Here is a 17380-nt window from a genome sequence, read left to right as displayed (position 1 = left end):
AACAGGGCCCTGCAATGCATAATGTATTTAATGTACCAGCTGGGGAAATATTTATGATCTGCATATGAAACCTCTCTCTCCCCCTCTCTGACTTCAGGTCTCTCTCGATATGCCTCACTCAAACTCAGACACACTCACATATTCCAGAAATGATGAACTCAGAGTGCAGCAGAAAGGCGCTGTCTGATACACTGATGAGTGCTGCGTTGAGTGTGTGTATGTGCGATAGAGGGCAAAAGGCCGAGGTGCATAACATCTCTCTGTTAGAGATGCTCAGCTTGGGAACCACAAAAACAACGAGCTGTAACTAAAAACTAAAGAGTTGTGCCAATCATATCATTAGAGTTCGTTATGCTTGTATAATAAAGCTGCTGCTCTGTGTTTCTGCCTGGCAACAGGGAGAGCAATGAAAGCGCTGCCAGCAGAGAGGTTAACATGACAGCAGGCATCATTGCACAGTCTACCTGCAGTGAAGGAGAGTCTCTGAGGTACGGATGCGTCATAAATGACAAATATTGCAAGGGGGGCTGACATAACCGAGAAAATGTAACACGTAAAAAGATGAGCATTTTATTATGAAATGTCTCTTCTTGCAGCACAATATGCTTTCCATTACGCATTAACGGGGATTATTTAATCAAGTCTACACTGCCATTCAATGTCAGAAAACTCGCATGGTTCTGGTTTAAATCTGTGTGGTATGCAACAGCCAAAACTTCCATCCGATTTCTTTTTCTTTCTCCTTGTCGGTGTGAAAAGCTCCAGCAGTGCATAATCAGAGCGGCACAGAGAAGTACAGAGCGGAGTGCAGCCGAGCGGAGCGATGCAAAACGAGCCACTGCTGCTTTAATGCCTAGAACATGTGCGGGGATGATGCAGTGCCTGCGCCCCGTCGCCCCCGCCCCACCCCCACCACCCCCCACCGCTGGGACCACATGCAGGATCTTTGGCCTTGGATCAATTCCAGCCAGAGTCCTCAGATGTACTGCAACACCTCTGATCACCTGAGCTCTTCAGACAAAAGGGGGTGTGGGGGGGTGTGGGGGGGAAGCAGTGCAGTGACGCAAGGAAGGACAGCTGAGGTCTGAGCTTGAGTAGTTGGCATAAATTAAAGCTCCGACATGAAACTTTTATCGTTGACGCAGTAGCAGTATTGATAGTTCTGTTCTCATCCCTCTCTAGTCAGGTTTCTGCTCCAACTCTTGTCACTCATCTTGATGAAATGCCTGCCAACATCTAGCACGATGTAACTGCAAAGCCTCCATAGGTGCTGCAGCCAGTTTCATCATTGTGAATCAGTGCCTGTAGTAGCCTATGTTGTTACAATACACTATAAGTATGAAGAGGACTTACATAAACTAAACTGTTAAACCCACGTTCAACCAGAGTTGCTCTTTGGCATTATTCTACATATTTCCTATTCTTATTTTCTACAAATTCCATGAAAAGTTCATCTCATACGGTCTTACTTACACTACACAGTCTGTAGTACTCAGCCACATTTGTTCTGTAATTCTTTGAAAACAGATGACAGATACTTTATGTAAAAAAAAATGTAACAAGCTGAAACGAGCTGCGCAGTAAGCCTCACTCAAACAGGAGCACATTTAAATTAAAGTGCAGATTTGGGGGGACTATTTTCCATCTCAGATCATACGTTTAATAATACACATTATCCAATGTGTCACTGTGATACTGCCATGACGGTGTATGTTAGATTGACTTTAAATAAACTGCAGTGTGTGGGTGCTCAGTAACAGTATGGCTCACTGATGTGGTTTTAATAGATTTTGGACAACGATGGAGGTCTATGGCACAGAGAAGGAAACTATATCAGGCTTTCAGCATACACAGACAGTACATCAGGTAGTAACATCAGTTCATTGTTGGTTTTGGTCTTTTGTTGGTCTTGGAATTTAATAGTAAGAAAAATTACTATCTATGACCAGCCTTATTCTTTAAAGGACCAGTGTGTCACATTTATTGGCATCTAGCGGTGTAGAAGAAACTACGGTGGCCGCAAAACTCCATTCTGGACTACTGTAGAAATATGGCTGTTTAACATGGCGAGCTCCATGTAAGACGACCCGCTCCCTCTGTAGATAAAAACAGCTCATTCTAAGGTAACTAAAATATGAGGATTTCTCTATGCAGGTGATTATACACTGATGAAAACATACCTACACATTATATATTCCATTTCTGCGATGTATACATCCATGATTTGTTAAGAACTAAAATGTGATTGCAACTGAGATGTGGATCAAGAGTACCCCTTTTCCACCAAATTAGCTCTGGTTCTTTAACTGGTCCAATTCAGGATTCAACAACAGTCAACAATAAATAATCTTATTAGGAATAAACCTGCGTGAACTGTCCGTAGCTGAATAAGGTCGGCCTATATACTGGTAGAGAAAAAATGTGGTTTCTTGAGTTAGCACCATCGGTATGTAACATATAGAGTTGCCCATTATTTTAACAGTTAACAGTTATTGCTTACATTACCACGTATGGATCATGAATGTTGCCATTACAAGAGGCTGAAAAAACATCCGTTAGCTTTTACCAAACTTGCCACAGCACTGTGCTTTCTTTTCCGTTGTTTGGTGACATATCCTTCTTAATACATTTAGGAGACATAGTTTGACACAAAACAAATTGAGCAGAGGTGAACGAAGTGAACTGTGGCTTCGGGAACCTTTTGGAATGAATCTTGGAAATTTTATTTACTTCAGCACTGAAGAGGACACAGCGGAGTGTGCTGCCATTCATTCAATTTGTCAGGGTTTCTAAACCGATGAACTGAGCAATGGTGTGTGAGCGAGAATCCTTATGAAGCCAAGTAGCTGACATCAAATAAAGCTGGTTATAGCACAGCAAGTGTTCTCATCTGTCAACCATCATCAAAGTTTCCAGAGGGATCACATCCGGCAGTCTCCATGCATTAAACACAAGCTCGGTGCTTAAGTGCACCATGAACCTTGTGGAATTCACTGCGATTACGTACAAACTACTAAAAATGACATTTTCTTATTCAGAAAAATACATTGTAAAGTCATTCTCCTTTCAGATTTAATAAAGCCCTGCTGAGATAAATATTTATAGATTTTATTGTTTTGATATTTGAGTGAAACCAAATCAGCTTCAACAGTGCAAAAGCTCTGCAGACCCTGCTCTCACCGGGTTCTCCATGTGTGACTGTATGCATATGAAGCAGCAGCGTGCTAACACGCCATCTCAGTGCCAGTTTTTACTTTGAGCTGAAAATGTATCGACCCCGCAATCGCATTTAAATTCAACCTCAGTGAGCGTCTGAATATGACTGATTACCTGCTCTCTTTCTTGCTCTCTTGTATATAACACAACAGCAAACAGTAACATTGCTTTTATTTTGAGAAGATGCATCACAAGAAACTTTTTCCGGCTACAGACACAAAACTTTTAATCAAACTGTCAGAGCTCTGATCCTCAGCCAACTCCTCCACTCTCAGAAACCACAGGAGACAGACAGGAGCCAGGCTATACTGCACCTAATCAGCACAATCGATCACTTTAATTGATGACAGCAGAGAAATGATTATCAGCAGAGGATTTATCAATGTGGCCAGGCGTTCCATTCCTCACTGTCCCGTCGAGGTTATTAGACTTGGTTCCTCCATTTAAAGGCCAAATAAATATGTAAACATGTCATCCTATTCTCAGCCAGAAAGGTGGGGCCTCATTTATATTACATAAACTGACCTTTAATTACAGCAGCTGCCTCAGAGCAGTCGCATGAAATGTATCGTCCCTTCAGGTTTATCTAAAATCAGACTGGTGTCTAGGGCTGGGTATCAAACCAAAACACTTTCTTAGTACAAACCGTAGAGTGTCCGTAGAGTAGTAGGTGTAGAAAATGTATGCTGTAACTGTCAAGTACCAAAAGCTGGCAGGCATGCATGCGTAAGATGCCAAAACACTGCAGGTGGTGGTTTATAATACTCTGAGACAGTGTATACAACTTTGGAAAGTTATCACTTTGTCAATCATTTGTCTTCCCCTTTGACGCAAAAAATACACACCCTTGCATGTATGTGAAAGGCTAACACTATTCTATTCTCACTAAAATAAACAAGGGTTTATATGCATTTTAAAAATCTTCCTGTAAAAACTGTAACAATGTCAGTGGCGAACAATATCCGTGGGATCACTTTCAGAGCAATATTGTGATATACAACTTATTAAACGCTTAATATAACAGTGTTAGGCTGCAAACTAAATATAAAAAAGTTATTCTACTTGAGAAAACGATGGTTCTCTGAAGTTTGCTTGGTCCTTACTGATGTCCTCTTGTAACTAGTGTTGGATTGTCTGAACTCCTCCCGTCTTTGAAGAACTTCCTGAACCCATAATATCACTCTGGTTTACTTCTTGTTTTCTGCACAATGTACAGCAGTACATTGTTATCATTATAATTATTCTTATTCGTAGTTATTGTTATACAGTAGTTATACTGTAGTTCTTATTTACCTGTTGACTTGCATGGCAGGACTGAGACACAGTGAGTGAGTAGGGCTCGGATAATATGTTTTTTAAGTCTTTTCGCTTAATAAATGGTATAAATTGCATCTTGACTTCTGTATGGATTCTTCTGTTAAACGCGTCACAGTAAAGAGCCCACTTACAGGCTTTTTTTATTGATAGGAGTCGCTACAAGCCCCTTTACTCTGGATAACCTCAAAGGTTTCTGTTGACTATTTCTTTGATAGGAAGAAGCTTGTATATCTAAAACCTGGGCAAATAAACCCAAAACTATACGCATGGCCAGATAATAATAAAGGTAAGTAAAAACAAAAACAACATCTTATTTCTGGAATTTTAGTTAACTAGTAGTAAATAGTAGCTTTAATATTAGCAGTATGTTTGGATGTTTCTTTTATACAGGTTTTACTTTTTTGTGACGTTAACTTCCCGTAGTCTTTGATCAGTTCATTCCTAACATAAATCATAATTTTGCTAATTGACTGTATTTTACTTATAAGAACATCTGCTTGTATTTAAACACCATTAAACATCTGTAACGATTGCTTCTTTCTTTTAAAGAAAAAGATAGTTTTGGTATCTGTACCAAATTTCAGGTATCATGAAATGTCACTGACATTTTTTAACAACACTTAGCCTTACTTTTTTCTAATATATCACCATTACCACAGTGATCCTTTTGTTTCCATGTTATCTTAATGTATGTCTTTATATCTGTATGTAGTCTTTAGCAACTATATAATCAGACTATTTACCTATAAAAACAGAAAAGCTGTTCTCTTGCTGGACACTTCTGGTAAACCTAAATTGTGGCAAGAAATGCTAGGCTAGTGGTTTAACTCGTGTAGTAGATGTTGAGTACAGAAAGATTTGAGAAAAGGGTCACATACACAACTGATGCTTAATTCTAAAAAAAACAACGGCACTGTGCAGTGAGTGACTCAGAGGTGACCAGAGAGTCGGTGTTGGGCAGCTGGAAGGGTTTGAGTTCAAACCCCACCAATCTCCCAGTGCTTCAGAGAGCATTTCATCTCCGCTAGTGTGTGTCACTGGACGCTGATTATTAGGCAACAGACCTGACACTTACTCAGACGTTATTTCAATCCCTGACTGACAAACACAGACACACAGTGAGAAAAGTACTAACTGCTGAACTGTTCCCATGGTAACACGGACCAATAGATCTCAGCTATTGACTGAGGATGAAGATCTCTGTAGACCTATTAAAGAAAACACCTACACACACAAATTCTGCGAGTGCCCGCAGACACGAATGCTCCACACACACACACACACACACACACACACACACACACACACACACACACACACACACACACACACACACAAGCTGGGCATCAGCCTCCAAAACATATTTTTGTTATAAATGGAGATGGAGAATACAAAAATAAAAGGGGAATGTTTTCCGTCTAAAACAACCTGAAACAGCTTAATGCTTGAGTAACCAGGTAAGAGAGTCAAATCTCCCCAAGCCATGCTGTGGAAAAGCTTGCTGTAAAGTGGCACAGCAGCATGATATAAAAGAGGATATGTTGAGAGTGAGTGGGCGATTTGCTCAGATTTAACTGGGGAGGCTGGGCACATAAACTGTCTTTTTCCAAATACTTTGGCAATCACTTCCATATTCAGTATCTCTGGCTTTCATTCTCAAATCTGCGCCTAACAATGGGGTATGCATTTCATACGTCTGTGCTAATCACAGGGGCGCAGTCATTCTTTATTACCCGCAAAGGACACCGTAGTGGTGGCACGTGTTAGTGAGAGGAAGCCGTATTTCATTATTTTCTTATCTGAGAGTTTATAAGACAGATTGCTAAGGTGCTACGACTGAGAGTGTTCTTCTGACCCTCTGTGTGTGTGTGTGTCAATCACTTAAATACTTAATACGAAACAACAAAGCAGCAAGTAAACCAATCAACAATTTACTCACTCCTGTGATGTCAATGTGAAACAGAAAAAGGCCATTTGTTCTGCTTTTGGCCACAAATGACTCAATTCTAGGAAAATGGAGAGGATGATTTTTTACAGCTTGTTATATTGCAAGGTTGTGGTTGTGTGTGGTGGGTTTAGGCGGGATACATTGTTGTGTGGCACCAAATCATGTTTGCCTGAGAAAGTATTATTTGTTGTCCATGAAAGCAAATGATCTCAGTGGATAAAAGAGGCATCTTCAGTTAAATGGTGCTTCTATGAGATCTACACATATCGCCTGATGACATTTAACAATAATGAGAACAATTTTATGGAGACATGGGAGCCACTTATCAATTCATTGCCACCACATATTGCAGACAGCCATGGGTTACTTTCAGGTCAGATACAATATCATTATTAGCAAACATTTCATGAAGCATATTCGCTCTGTATGAAATGAGATGTTGACCTAATGTAGAAACTACGGTGGGTGGGGGCTGACTTACCTTCTTTATATTTGTGTATTATTTGTATAGTGACGGCTAAAGATACAGACCTGTGTGTTGCTTTGGTTTTTATGGGTTCATTATGGTTGAGAAAAGGTAACATATATTTTTAAAACTTCAGCAGCTCCATGTCTCATACTGAAAACCCTCCACATTTGTCTGTGAAACATCCTGAGTAAAACTGAGACATCATTCCTGGAAAGATGTTTGACATTTAGGTTTTTCAAATGTCAACTTCAGAGCTGCCAGCACCAAAGTTGAAATTCCATTCACATCCAGTCTGAGTGGCCAAGATCTCCAAACCTTTGTAAATACAACTAAACTTTAATCTACCTGCAGAGCTAGTTATTGGTAGGGTTACAAGGAAAAATATGTTGTTGTTGCCAGTTGCATCTATGAGTACGTCTGGAGCTGGCTCCAGCTGATGGATTTGAATCTCGGATGCATTTACATCTGGGTTTGGTAGATTTCTGTTTTTTCGTATGGGCAGCTTTCCCACTTTGGTTCAGTTGTATTCGTGCTTAACTCTCTGTGATACTCATTTGTTTTCAAGAACCTGTCAAGAATATAATCAATGCAAACTTGACTTCGTCCAGTCAAGGCCTCCTCCATGGTTTCTTGGAGGTTGGTTGGGGTCTAGATTTGGATTTGGGTTTGACGAGTTCAATCAAGCACCTTCCAGTGCTTTAAAAACAATCAGTATATCCCTTTAACAAAACCCCCAACAATATCATTGCTTTTTGTTGGCAATATTGAGAGAGCTGTAGTCAATGAGACTGAAATATGTAACCTCTTTGCTGCTATGTTCTGGTTTCCTCAGATGGCTGTGAAGACACGGAGATCATACATTATTTAACTGTGCCGACTATGAAACGTCCCCTATGGATCTTGTTCGAGGTTGACCACCTCGGGGCTCAATGCTCCATGTATGAATAAAAAGTTTCCTCGTTAATACAAAGAAACATCCGGCCGCGGAGAGCGCGCTGTGGCGGCGCAGCGCTGCGGTCCGCTGTGCGCTTCGGCTGCGTGTTTTGGGGACGTGACATCGGTTAGGGCCTGTGTGTGACCACACTGATGCTTTAAATTGATTCATATCTTTAAAATGCAGTCAGACCAATAAATCAAATTAGTGAAAATATACATGCTGTGAAAACAACAACAATGCCCCCAGAGATCAGGAAGAACAGCTCCAGACGCATCAAAATGCCTGCCTTATCTTCCACAACCCACTGTTGTTTTTAGTGGTTAGCCTATATCTAACAGTCTGATGAGATCTGCCACACACAGACATTCTCCTGAACTGGCTGATAAAGAACTGCATTAGTAATATGAGAGGATGATATCAAGCCAGCTTGAGACTGGGAGCCAGAGCATTCAGCGCCACTCCGGTTGTTGAGTTTAAGGTTGAATTTTTTGGATTATACGGAATAAAAAAGGGCCACTCTCACAGGTTGGAAGATAACACAACATCAGTGTCTTACCGTCAGCGGCCAAGGAGCTCTGCATCATCAGCATCAGCACCGCGCCGATGGTCACAATCCACCGGGCCAGCATCCCATCCAGCGCCCGCGTCCTCCTCCTGTTCCTCGGCGAACAGGCGGCCACCATCCCCGCGTTCAGCATCCATACCGCCGGAGAGGAAGAGCAGGGGTCTCCTTTATTATTTACCCCTCCAACTCCGGGGCCACTGCTTCTAGAGAGGAGCGCATGTTTGGGAGCCATTGGTCAACCAATTAATCCTGAATGGAGAGCATCTAACGGCGCTGCTGTGGTGAAAGGCATCCGATCAACGTGCCCCCGGTGCGGACAAGCAGGGCTCCGCTCTCCATGAGCCTGCTGGAGGCTGTGGGGATCGATACGGAAACAAAGAGCTTTCGAGTTTTTCCTTTACGCTTCTCACCGAGTCTGTTGGTGTGTGTACGCGCAGTGTGAAGTCTGATGTCCCTACTGCGACCGCAAGGCGCTCTCCATCTCCGCTGGCAGCTGCATCAACACACGGTCACAGTACCGGAAACCAGCCTATGCTGCCTTCAAAATAAACGCCTCTTCAAATCGCCTGGAAGTGCATTTGGCATGGTGTGGTTAAGTGGGCCCTTTTTTCCACAGTTGTGTGTAGTATAGATAGCCTACTAGCTGTAGTATACATTTAATAATGTCTTCTATGGCTCGTCATTAGGATCTGGCTTTGGAAAGTCAGAAGTTTAATGGTAATGATCATGTTTCTGTTTCTGTCATCAGCTACAACATATACACAGGCTGAGCCACCGCAGTGCTGCTGTCCCAACACAATGCTTGTGAACATGTGTTAATCCTAATTATTAAACTAGGGCTAAAGATTAGTTTGTAAAATGCAGAAACAATGTGTCTGAACAGGGTGTTTAGAACAAATCAGGTCGGCTGAACCAGTGATCTCTTTTAGGTCTCTTCTTAAAACACACCTTTATCAGAGAGCCTGTCCTGATTGTACTTGAATTTAGATTCAGAAGTATCCTTTATTTCCTCAATGTTTTTCTTTTCTTTTTATAACTTGTTTTTATTTTATGTGAATAACTTTGTATCGTTGGTTTTAAAAGTGCTCTATACATTTCTTCTTATTATTATTATTATTATTATTATTACAGTATAATGCTCAAACCCAGCAACCAGAGTTCATTTTCTAAAGCCTCTGCTGACAGCTACCTTTGGTCCAGGTTGTCTTTAGCATCCATTTCCCAGCTAGAGCACCCCTCTTTATATGATTTCACTCACTGTTAACACACACCTTTGTTGTGTGAAGGGCAGCACTCACTCTGAACCTAGGGCAGGCTTTCAGTTCAGGCTTTAATGAGTAAACTGCCTAACTTCCGGTCTTGTTTGGGCTAACTTGACGCAGCTCCTGGCAGGTAGAAACAGCCTTTGCTGTAATTATGGTAGAAATGCCAGGCTGGTCCGACTTAACCCCTCCTCTAAAGCCAGTATGGAGGACGGACGAGACATTCACTAGTGTCCAGTGTCTCCCCTCTCCCCTCAGTAATGGACCGCACTGAAGCCCGCTGCATCATTAAAGCAGAGACAACCACGGCGGGCAGTGACGCCAGCGCTGCTCTGCTGTTTGATGTGTTTGGGCAGATCTGAGTTCAGCGGGAGGCAGGCGACCCCTGGTGGAGCTGAGGGCACAGTCACACTGCCTGTTACACTGTTACACAGCCACACCAGGGGAAATACACTCATTAGTACTGTTCCCATTGTGCCCAGTTTACCGTAAAGGAAATGATGGTGGAATCATTATGCTGCCGCTGGAACACCCTCCAGGACCCCACAATGGTAAACACTGCGTTATGTCCTCGACAGACTTATGAGAAGCTATCTGAATGGCGTGGTGGCATAATGTTCCAAATTACATTGATTTGAACAAATCATTAGGCTGAACACATCATTTCTGCCCAGTCATTAGTAATAACTATCTGAACAACATGACCTACAGGCTACAGGTTCTCCCCTGAGAGTGAACCCCCCGGTTTTATGACATTCACAACAACAGCTTATTAAATGAATTGCTCGTTTTATATAGTGTCTCTCAGTAGTTTCAGCGGGCTGAAAACATTCAATGAGACTGACGGGCCGCGGTGGAAATGACGCAGGAACAATTCAACAGAAAATGGCGTCACATGTATCAACAGCTCAATTAGTGTAAGTGAAGACTGAGAACATTTAACACGAAGCTGATACACATCAAGTAAATGTCTTACCTCAGCTGAGTTGACATTCTTTATCTTTATAAGGAGTCATATTTAAGGATGTTTAAGTGTGTGTGTGCTAAAGAGAAGACGTTTTGGCGCCACTTGGTCCGCTCTCCGGCTCCAGCTGCTATGGTGGCCGGTGCTGATGGATGGATTCACAGAGCTTTGTCCCCACACACATTTGAACTTGTCACATCAGAAAAAAACAGGTGTAACTAGTTACATTAAAGATGGCGTCCTTCCACCCAATAATACAGCCAATAACAATATTTATAACAACTCAAAATGTCTGCAGTGAAAAAGCTGCTATGAAGTCTCCTACATGCTGGAGGGGATAAGAGTTGGTTGGTTAAGAAAGCTGATAAAATGCTTCCTAAGCATAAAACCTGGACCACACATGGGCCACTCGAGAGTTTGAGGCTTGTTCGGGCTGATTTCTGACTGAAACAAAGGGGACACAGGGCAACACATTTACTTAACATCATAAGGACTGACCATTAAAGTTAGAACCACATACATAAAGATGGACTTTATGACAGCTCCCCAAAAGTGAAGCTATCGCCCCCTGGTGGCTGGTTGCAATATAGGTCAGAAAACCCGCTGACTCCATGTTAGCAGATGAGAAACACCGAAGTACACGTAAAATATTCTTTTCCCAAAGATGTTTTCTGTCATTTTAGGTCGTACTTATCACGCTGATATATGTTCAAGTCTTTATTTTCCCCATCAGTTCGGTTTTCATTAATTATTTGATGCTATAAAAAGCGGGTTTTACATGATTGACATCTGGGTGTATGGGCGGGACGTGGATATCCTGGTGCCAACCCAATCACTACTGCGCAGACTGGCTCTACCTCTGGAGCAAGATGCGGCAGCCATATGCAGTTCCATATTTGCCATATCCTGGCTAGATTTCTGTATGTTTGGAAGAAGTGAAGACGCAATGTCAATCTTTTATACACTGAAGAGTTGGACTGAAACTGGCTGAGCCAATATTTAATGTAGTCAAATATCAATGTCAGCATCAGCATGAAAAATAAAGTCTCTTTAGTAATAGTTTAGGTTTGGTTCCAGAAGTGCGGGGACAAAATAGTTGTACCCTGGTACAACAAAAACTAGAAATACTTTGTAGAGCTCTGTATGGTACTAAGCCTACATAAAATTAGGTACCTGGTACTTTCTGGTAGAGAATGATGTATTTGCACGTTTACTAAAACAAACACGTGCTCCACTGTCGTCTTTTTAGCAGAACGTTAACTGTAGGTAAAAAATAGAGATTAAAGATATTTAACTCAAACCTGAAGCGAAGTGCTGTCTGCAGGTCTTCCCGTCAGGCTGCACACAGCAGCCCTAACAACCTTTATCACGACAGCAAAGCAGTCCAACACCGCTCGCTGCCGCTCCATAAGCTCACTGCTTTGAACTGAAACTCAGATGTGTGCATTTGTCATATTAACCATGATAATGTGTTTTTCACAAAAATAAAGTGGCAGCCTAATTTAGAGACACAGAGAAATGCTTGTTGGTTCACAATCAAACAGCAAAACGTGTTCACGACACGCATAATCAACAGAGACAACAGTGGCTGAAGCAAAAGATCTTTTTTAATTCAAAGTGAATCTTGACATAGTACACCATTAATTCATAATTTGACACTCACCAATAAGAGTCACCAAGAAGGAACCCGCTTTTTGTGACAAAGTACATAAGGCTTGGTCACATTGAAACTCACTGAGAACTAGAGGGGGGAAAGAAAACGACCGCAAACTGGTAAGACACACATAATTACATCCAAACAATTATCATTTTCCCAGTCCTCATATTGTTGTATATTGCACAGTGCAGTTGCTACATGTCAAACTAGTGTAGCATTTAAGAAAAAATAAAATCAAAAATAAAATCATAAAGCCACACAGATCTACACATATTCAGAACAGTAACAGTTTCAATTTAGCAATTGTGTCTACATATTTGTGTCTAAATACAATAAATGTCAACCCGATAATTAGCTGTGGTACAAAATCTACCTAAAACGTGTCAAAGGAGTCAAATTTCGCACAACTTATTTTTCAGCCCAGTACCCAAATGAGATGTTCAGACCCATGTTTGTAGAATTGGTAGTTTTGTCTGGGAAGTCCCAGTAAAAGCAGGCCCACAGGGGCCACAGCCTTATTCTGAGAGCAGTCTGCTGCTTAATCTCTGAAATATTGATGAACAAAGACTGGACCCAAACCTTGTTCAATGCCATATCCCCCCTAAAAATATGAATGTTTATTAAGAACAGTAATTGTCCCCAAATGTTTTAGGAGTATTTAACAGTCCTCAGGCCTGCTTTGTTACTTAAGGCTGAGCTCTGGATCTGTGACTGTGTGACCCTTTGGTGACTTTGATGATGCAACCGTCAGCGTAGGGCTGCAGGGAGGCGAGATTATCTATCCTAAACAATCAACCCAAAGTGGTGGGGGATTACGGACATCACTGAGGTGGGACATGTTTTCATCTCATCACAGGTGCTGAGCCGACAGAAAGCACAGAGACATATGGGAATCGACGAGAGAGGGTGCACGCCACAGGGTGGAAAAAACAGAACATATTCCTTGAAGTAAAGTACAGATTACTGCGCCGTGACACACACCTATCAGTTAGAATTCTAGGCTGCACTCCAGGCTGAACAGTGCATCCTCCGTTTGTCTAAGGATCATCAACACAGTAGCATCAGACGAGTACACAAAATACACCCATTACAAGCAACATAGCAAAACCATTACAATGTAATACATTAAGTAGATGCAGCGTATTACTTCCACCATGACAAAAACATATTTGATCAGTTTCTTGTTTTAATGAGAAACTATTTCTTGTTTTATAATGACACTTGTCCTTGTTATTATTGGATACCAAATTCAGTTTTTACAAGAAACGTTTCTCAGAACACAAAACTGAGTACGTTTTTTTTTTGGTCACAGTGGCAGCACTATGCTGCCGTAGATGAGGATGGGACAGCTTTGGACCTAAACTTTGAGTATGACTGATGGATAAAGCATTTTGAACAAACCCCTGACTGAAAAACTTGCTGATATCTACCAATGGTAATAGCTGCATTCAAAAACTATCAACATCCCAATCATGAAATGAGAGAAAACGTATATCCATCAGAAATGCAACAAATAACTCATTTGCAAACCAAAAACAGTCTCGAGTTCCACAAATACATTCACGGTGTGAGAATAAAGCTTTGCATTTGTGTGTATTCAGGCCCTATGTGTTTGAGTACTGCACGGTGTTCTTGGTGAGCGCAATAAAACATTCCCTGACTTGTACTTTCTTAGGATTCTGTAAAAAAGATTGTTTTCAGACCTCGTTTTAGTCTAACAAACAAACAACTTTGGGGTTTCGTGATGTCAAAATAGGAGCTGATCCCCTTAGAATTCTATTCTACAAATTTTTCTGACTGCTGTGAGATCAATGCGAGACGTCATCTGTCAGCCACTTGTTTAAAGAAAGGCACTAGTTGTACAGTACGAAGAGTTGCGAATACAGTCCAATAACGGAAATAAAAGCCATGTCATCAGAAGGAAACTTAAAAACGATAATACATCAACGACACACTGGTTACAGAATCCAAGAGTGAACCCAGCCTACGTTTGAAATACTGATGCTAAATGCACACACACACACACACACACACACACACACACACACACACAAAGCAACAGAATAAAAAAAAAAGAAAGAAAACTCATAACTTCCATTACAGCAGTTTACAATCACTTCAAAACAACAAAGCCAATATACAGAGGCACTAGCATATAGGAATAGCATTCAATATACTTTAAAATGAAACTCACTTCTATTGTATCTAGTCGTCAGAAATACAATACAAAAGAGAGAATGCAGGCTAGAATGAGATTAATCCTCTAAATTCACAGCTACGAAGTGGCAGATAATCAGTACATAGCAGCTTATTATCTATACATTCCAAATACAATTTGCCAAACATAGCTCAGAAAAATAAAACCTCAACCTCATTTTTAAAATAGAGATCTCACAATATATTCCAATGTTGATAACTGCAACAGTATGCTGGAGGTGAAAGGAGAAATAGTATCGACCATGCTTCAGAAATGATTAATGAACAGTCTTTGGTGCTGATTGGAGTAAAATACCAGCTGATAGGACAGATAAAGACAAGGCTCTACTACACACTGGAAATCAAACAAAACCAAAAAAACAAAAAGTTCAAGGCTATGCATCCACCCTGAAGGAATGTATCAAAACTGAGAAACAGGCTTCAATACATGGACAAAAGGTTTATCTCACACAAATATCTGAAACAATTACTGATACACCTCTAACACTCATAGCCCAGCAATGATACTGTAAATTCATAGGTTATTTCAAACACTGAGAAGCATTTAGAAGTTCTACTTAAAACAAAACTTTTTTTTAGTCTATGCCACTCCCAAAAACTAAAACAGAAAATGCATTAATGCAAGTCTAGCCTAAATGCAAAATAATAGAAACACAGCAACCCAGAGGCTTTCTAGATTGTATTGCAGTTACAGTAAACAGTGACAATACTGTTATGAATTAAGTACTATAGTGAATAGAAATCGATTATCAAAATATCAAATCACTCTTTATATACATAAAAAGCTCATTCAGTCAAAGCCCTAAATGTGCAGCCTCTAGCTAAAGTAAATCCATACTCTGAGTTAGAAAGCAAACTGAAGTCCAACATTTGCCAATATTATAACATAACCACAAGCATTATCCTCATATCTATCCAATAAGCCCATTGTGTTCAGAGTCTGGATGTTAAGTGCTGCAACCCCATTTAAATGTACAATCTATAAGCTCCTGAAGTAACGTCATAGACTCTGGTTTTAAGGCACTGAGAGACGGCAGCAGTAAAGTCCGCCTCAGACAAAGACAGGAGCGTTCAATCCTGGTTAATACAGACTGGGATGGCTTAACAAACAGATCTGACCGGCTAGCACATGCTACAAGGCAACAAAGATAAAGGGAAGGGGAGGCTGAGCGCCCTGACAGCAACAACAAATGATTTCCAGCCTCTAATTAGATCATATTCTCTGAACACTACTCAAACAACAAATGACAGGAGGTAATGTGCAAAGGACACATTCTTAATTAAAATTTCCTTATCGTCATCATTTGTGAATTCATTCACTCTTGTGATGCTCTCTTATAAAGCTTTGCAAGTTTAATCAATCATTGTTTTTCTCCATTGGCTGACATGTTTTCGCAGGAGGTCCTTCAGAGCTGAAGTTGCTCTGACAATCAAACATGATCACTGACGTGAACCTCCAGTTTACAGAGGCTGCATGTCACCATAAAACATTATCTTCAGCATTGTTACTTTTGCTTTTCTTTCTCAATCCCCTATGATACTTTGTTATCCAATCTCCTCTTGTTAACCACCTTTTCCTCTTCCTCATCATCACAAATGTCCGTTTTGTGCTCTGCTGCTAGCTCTACATGCCCAGGTCGCAGCACCAGTCCATTTCCCGTTGCTCTTCCTCACCAGAAGGTACTGCTGCGGCCCCGTCTTGCTCCTCAGATATAAGAGAACTGGGGGTGGTGGCTGAGCTTGGTGGGGCTCAGAGGGAAGCCTGTGTAGGCGGCTGGGGAGGCCATGTAAGGGTGAGGAGGGGGGAAGGGAGGCTTGAACTGGTGGGGGTGGTGGGCATAGCCAGGCTGGTGATGTGGGTGGATGGTCGGGGAGGGGAGGAGCCTGTGTGGGTGGGGAGCGGGGTGTCCAGGGTGGTGGGGGTGGGTGCTGATGCCCAGGGTCACCTGGTGAACTATAGCGCCTCCTTGGGCGTGGGAAAGACTGTAGCTGTGCTGGAGGAGAGGGGGATGAGGGCGAGAGGGCAGGATGGGGTGGGGGTGGTGAGCAGCGGTGAGGGGGCCGTTGGCAGGGTAGGACAGCAGGGTGTGTGTGGGCAGGCCTTGGGTGTGCGTGTGCGGGGCGGCCGAAGTGTGCGTGGGGCTGCTGTGCGGCAGGTGTGTGAAGGTGTGTGTGTGGACAGTAGGAGGGATGTAGGCGTGGGGTCGCAGTGGCCCATAGTTGCCGTTCCACTCTTTGTTGCTGTGGTTTGAACCGTACGGCTGCACCTGGGACAGAGAATAGACAAACACAATGATAATCTCTTAAACACCCAGGTTCACACAAAGTTTCTTGCTGAGATTGAAACCACTTTCATGTCTGTCCATGCCAGCAGCTGGTTAACAAATCCACCTACCAGCCCATCTTAAGCATTATTTTACACTAAAGCATTAAAACTACATGTTGTGGTTTCATGGAGGTTGTGTGCTGGGCTATGTCTTGGCCGGGATCAGAAACGTCCTGGAGGTTTCCTGGTACATATTGTTTGCATTATAAACATTTGACTGAGCCACATATCTATACTCACTTACCTTTATGCAACCAGTCGTAACGCATAATGTTTTACCTCTGGAGGTTAGCCTCCACAAATTTGTCAGAATGCACCCATGATTTTTACATCTGTCTGCTTCCACAGCGTAGCCCTGGAGTTTTAAAGGCACACTATGCAAGATTTTTACCTTAATATAACAGCTTCGAAGTAATTTCGATGGTAAACGAACTCGTAGTATAGCGAATCATCCTGCAAAGCAGGAGAGGGACGCCGCTGGCAGAACCAGCCATGCAAGTCT

At 41.8% G+C, this 17380-nt stretch overlaps 2 protein-coding genes across 4 annotated transcripts in view; both read right to left on the bottom strand.

Annotated features, from left to right (window-relative positions):
• Nucleotides 1-8976, bottom strand: part of kiaa1549la (KIAA1549-like a) — a 100931-nt gene extending 91955 nt beyond the window's left edge. The window contains 1 exon segment of the mRNA XM_051382072.1: nucleotides 8444-8976. Coding sequence (XP_051238032.1) covers nucleotides 8444-8684 — 241 coding nt within the window. The 5' untranslated portion in view covers nucleotides 8685-8976.
• A 3291-nt stretch (nucleotides 8977-12267) lies between these two features.
• LOC127353093 (homeodomain-interacting protein kinase 3) overlaps nucleotides 12268-17380 on the bottom strand; it is a 33504-nt gene continuing 28391 nt past the window's right edge. For all 3 annotated transcript variants that reach the window (XM_051382073.1, XM_051382076.1, XM_051382074.1), the window contains exon 18: nucleotides 12268-16819. In XM_051382073.1, the coding sequence (XP_051238033.1) occupies nucleotides 16259-16819 (561 nt within the window). In that variant the 3' untranslated portion in view covers nucleotides 12268-16258. The remainder of the gene's footprint in view (nucleotides 16820-17380) is intronic.

The sequence above is a fragment of the Dicentrarchus labrax genome, unplaced genomic scaffold (genome assembly GCF_905237075.1).
Source record: "Dicentrarchus labrax unplaced genomic scaffold, dlabrax2021, whole genome shotgun sequence".
Lineage (NCBI taxonomy): Eukaryota > Metazoa > Chordata > Actinopteri > Moronidae > Dicentrarchus > Dicentrarchus labrax.
The sequence above is the reverse complement of the archived record's forward strand: the minus strand, read 5'-3'. Positions and strand labels throughout refer to the sequence as shown.